General features: G+C 62.2%; 1 protein-coding gene across 1 annotated transcript; it reads left to right on the forward strand.

Moving 5' to 3' along the window:
- Positions 1-1,823: 1,823 nt before the first annotated feature.
- On the forward strand, positions 1,824-3,371 carry JUNB (JunB proto-oncogene, AP-1 transcription factor subunit). Its single transcript, XM_006039422.3, is given in 2 exon segments — positions 1,824-2,577; positions 2,579-3,371. Coding segments are annotated over 2 exon segments (1,158 nt in total). The 5' UTR covers positions 1,824-1,875; the 3' UTR covers positions 3,035-3,371.
- The last annotated feature ends 1,284 nt before the right edge of the window (positions 3,372-4,655 follow it).

Genomic DNA, 4,655 nt, shown 5'->3' on the forward strand with positions numbered 1-4,655 from the left:
TGGTCTCTGGATCAAATCCCCACCTGGATGACATCCCCGGCAAGGGGATTCCAGTGCAGATCCGTGGGCAGAGTGGATTCTCCCAGTGGATCCCCTATTCAGACCAGCTTGGACTAGATCCCCACAGCCTTGAACCCAAGTCCAAGATCCCTGGGGGAGGGTGGGGGCTTCCCCTCCCTGTCGATCAGGATTCCCCTTTCCTGGCGCTTCCCTCCAGGCTCACTCTCATTCTGCTTCACTTCCTGTCCTACAAGCCAGGTGTCCTGGCCCAGGGCAGCTCCACAGAGCCTGCCATGCTCCACCCCAGAGGCAGCTGCATCCAGTGCCAGTCAGGGGGGAGACCAGGGAGGAGACATCAGGGGTGGGAGGTGCCCCCTGTTGCCTCCCAGCTGTTCTCAGAGCCCCAGGGCAGACAGGGAAGTCGAGGCACCAGACTGGGAAGTGACTCATTCAGCTCCAGGCCATGACTCAGGGCAGGGCCAGGAAGAGAACCTAGGCATCCTGGCTCCCAGGACCCCCTGCTCCAACCCCATCAGGCCCAGTCCCCTCCCAGAGCTGGGGAGAACCTAGGCATCCATACCCACAGCCCCACTTCTCCAACTGCACCAGGCTCCAGTCACTCCCCTCTCACTTTGGGGGGGCAGCTGGGGTAGGACCCTTCAGGTGTCGACTGGGCTGTGGGTGCAGGGGACCTGGGGCCTATGGAGGCTCTCAGCGGGGTCCCACAGGCCTTCATGCGCATGTGTGCCTGCCTTGCCACATATGTGGTCTCTCTTGGTGTGTTTGCATGGACATGTGTGTCTGTGCCCTGCTAGCTGCCCACGTGTGTCTTGGTGCTGGGAGGGCAACTCCAAGGGGCAGGTGAACCTATGCCCTGGTTTGGCAGGTGTCTCTTTCCCCATCTGTGTGAGCTGTATGTGTAACAGGTTTTTCTTCATGTTGGTCTGTGTGACTGTATGATCTGCATCTCAGAGTGTGTATGTGGCTGTGTCCATGTGGCTCCATGTGTGCCCATGAGAGTTTCTTCATGTCTCTGTATTCATGTGATCTCCCCAGTATTCCCTGTGTGTGTGTCTCCAGGTATATGTGTGCGTATGTGTCCCTTGGCTCCACATGTCTTTGCCTGTCTTAGTGATGTGTGTGTATGTGTGTGCATCTCTGCCACCCTGGGGTCTGTGTCTGGCGGTGTGTGTGTCTGCAACCATGTGGACTGTGTGTCTGTGTACAAAACTCCATGTGTGTGTCTGTATCTCCATCTGTGTAATGTCAGTGTGCATATGCATGCATGTGTGTGTCCTGGACGCCAGGGTTATACCTGTGTGTGCATGCCTGGGTGCATGCGTGTGTGTGTTGGACACCTTGGTTCTATGGGTGTGTGTCCCCTAGTTGCCTCTGTATGTGTGTGTGTATGTGTCCTAGATGCCTGTGTGTGTGTGCACATGTGTGTATGCCAGTTGCAGAGGGGCATGTTGTGTAAGTGTGTGTGTGTCCCAGATGTGAGTGTGAGGGGGTGTGTTGGATGCCTGGGTTCTCCGGGGGTGCTGCCAGGACTCCTGGGTTTCATGTACACGGGTGGGGGGTGCCCCCTACCCTGCTCTTCCGCACGACCCCCGCCGCGGCCGTGTCCTTGAACCCCGTGTCCCTACGTGGGTCCGCTGCGACCCGTGTGGGGACGTCGGCAGCAGACAACTACCCGCCCCCCCGCGTGGACCTCCCCCCTCTTTTCCCACGCGCCCCACCCACTCGGGAGGGGTGTGACTCTCAGTGGAAGAGGCGGCGGGGGCGTGGCCTCGCTCGAGCCAGCCAATCGCGGCGCGTTTCCGCCGGCCCGGCGCGCGGGGGGAGTATATCAAGCCCCGGCAGCGGTTGCAGCGCATGACACTGACTCGAGTGGTGCCGGGACGGACACACGGTGGCTGCTGCGCGGTACCTGGGACCCTTCCTGCGCCCGCATCCTTGCGCCGCTCCCCCGCGAGACCCGGGTGCTACCGGCGAGAGGAGGTGGTGACTGCCTACATCCTCCGAGGCGTGAGATCTCCAACCCCCCCGCGCTCCTTCCTCCGGGCCTTTCGTACCGGATCCGGCTCGGCCTCGCCCCCGGGCTCCGCGTGCCCCGGGTGGATGTGCACGAAGATGGAGCAGCCCTTCTACCACGACGACTCCTTCCTGCCGAGCTATGGCCGGGCCGAGCTGGGTTCCCACGCCGACTACAAGCCGTACCGGGCCCTCAAGGCGCAGCTGCAGCTCCGGGCCGGGGCGGAAGAGGGCGGCGGGGCCTTTTACGCCCCGGCGGGGCTAGGCGAAGCCGGCAGCGCCTCTCTGAAGCTGGCCTCGCCCGAGCTGGAGCGCCTCATCATCCAGAACAGCAACGGTGTGGTTACCACCACCCCCACGCCGCCCGGTCAGTTCTTCTACCCGCGGGGCCCCACGGAGGAGCAGGAAGGCTTCGCCGACGGCTTCGTGAAGGCCCTGGACGATCTGCACAAGCTGAACCACCTGCCGCCGCCCAACGTGTCACTCGGAGCTGCCCCGGCCAGCAGCGCCTATGCCCCGGCCCTGCATCCGGAGCCGGCGCCCGCTTACACGCCCCTCGGCCCCTGTCTCCACGACGCTAACGAGCTACCCGCCGCCCGCTGCCGCTACCGCCTACCCCAGCGCCAACCTCAGCTACCTGCCCCCAGGCTACCCCCGCCCGCAGGGCTTCAAGGAGGAGCCGCAGACGGTCCCCGAGCCACCGGCGCCGGCGCCCGGCAGCCCGCCACTGTCGCCCATCGACATGGAGGACCAGGAGCGCATCAAGGTGGAGCGCAAGCGGCTGCGGAACCGCCTGGCCGCCACCAAGTGCCGCAAGAGGAAGCTGGAGCGCATCGCCCGGCTGGAGGAGAAGGTGAAGAGCCTGAAGGCGGAGAACGCGGGGCTGTCCAGCACGGCCGGCCTGCTCCGCGACCAGGTGGCCCAGCTCAAGCAGAAGGTCCTCACGCACGTGAACAGCGGTTGCCAGCTCCTCCTGGCTGTCAAGATGCAGGCCTTCTAACCCGGGGGGGCTAGGGAAGGGGGCAGGCCCCCCTTGCCCACCTCACCACGAATCCGGAGCTGGTTGAAACCAAGCTTTCCACCCCCACCAACCCCCTTTCTCCCAGCCGGGACTTTATCGCCGGATAAAGTTAGCGTGGGGGGGGGACTTTTCCCGCGGGAGAACGCGGCAGGCACTGGCCCCTGGGCGGCGGTAGGTGGCAGGAGCCAGCGGGCCTCTTTGCATGGCTGGACGGTGCAATATGTTAGGCCTCGATGTATCTTTTTTTTTTTTGGGAGGGGGCTGGACCACGAAGGCTGAAACCTGGAACGGACAGACAGCCCTAGATAACCTCCTCTCCACCTGGACTGACCCCCCTCAGCAATGTGGGGAGCAAAGAGACTGGCTAGGAATGTTGTTTTATCCCCCCCCACCCCCTTCTTTTTATCTCTGGATTGATTTTTGTGTGTGTGTGTGTGTGTGTGTGTGTGTGTGTGTGTGTGTGTGTTTGACTGGGCAGAGTCTTCACCATGTTTTTCCCCCTTTTATGTTTGTTTTAAAAGGAGGGAATGGGGAAAAAAAAGTAATGATGATAATTATTATTAACAATAATGAGCCCCTTGGGGCTTGTTTTACTGCTTCGTTGTTGTTTGTTTTTTAATGGACACCTTTATTTAAGTAAAAAGAAACATTTCTTGATATAAAAGGACGTGTTTTGGCTCTGGGGGTCTCTGATTTGGGGGGGCGGGAGCTGGATTATAGGGGTGGAGGGTCGCTTGCTGAGGGGAGGGGGTGCTAGGGGGTTCTGGATATGGAGAGGGAGCTACTGGGCTGTCTCTCTGCCTCAGTCAGGCCTGGGCCCCGTGTCTTTAGTTTCTCCTTCTGCGGGGAGGGGGTTCCTTCCCCCGTCCAGATGCGGGGGTCTCTTCCCCGGCCGTATCCACCGCGCTCCTCCACCCAGCTTGAGCCCATCGCGAGCTAGAAGGGCTGTAAGGAGGGGGGGCTTTCCCCGGTGACGCAGAGGAAGAGGCCCATATATGGTCACGCCCGGGCGTGTGACGTCAGGGCACCGGGCTGCCGGGAACCCCCGCCCACGCTGCCGGGCAGGGGGCGCGGGGCCCGGGGATCGCGTCAATTTCCAGCCCGGGGGGAGTTTCCCGGGGTCAGACCCGCTTCCGGGCAGTTCCCTGCTCCCCACCCCCTAGGAAGTGGGGGGGGGTCCCCCCTGTTAACCCTTTGCCCCAATCCCTCTTGGGGAGGGGGGGGGCAGCTCCGGGGCCCCTGACGCTGCCTGGGTTTGAGGGGCGGAGGAAGGCTCCTGGGGGTTCTACGAAGCCTCCCCGGCAGGCCAGGGGAGGACTGAGTGAGGAGGATGGAGCCGTGGGTAGGGGCAGTTGTGGAGGCCTCGCCCCATCCCAGCCACCCTGGCAGGCTTTTAGTCTGTGGCCTGATGGGAGCAGACAGCTTGACCTTAGAGAGTTAATAGCCCCCTCCCCACACAGTAAGGCAGGCAGCACAGCTGCTCCAGGAGGAAACTGAGGCCGAAGGGACAGGGCCTCGCTCCTGGGAAGAAGCTAGGAGCCAGACCTACTCAGCAGCTGGGCATACCAACCTCCCCCCCCATCCCCCAATACCAGCTGGA

This window comes from Alligator sinensis, unplaced genomic scaffold (assembly GCF_000455745.1).
Source record: "Alligator sinensis unplaced genomic scaffold, ASM45574v1 scaffold707_1, whole genome shotgun sequence".
NCBI classification, from domain to species: Eukaryota; Metazoa; Chordata; order Crocodylia; family Alligatoridae; genus Alligator; species Alligator sinensis.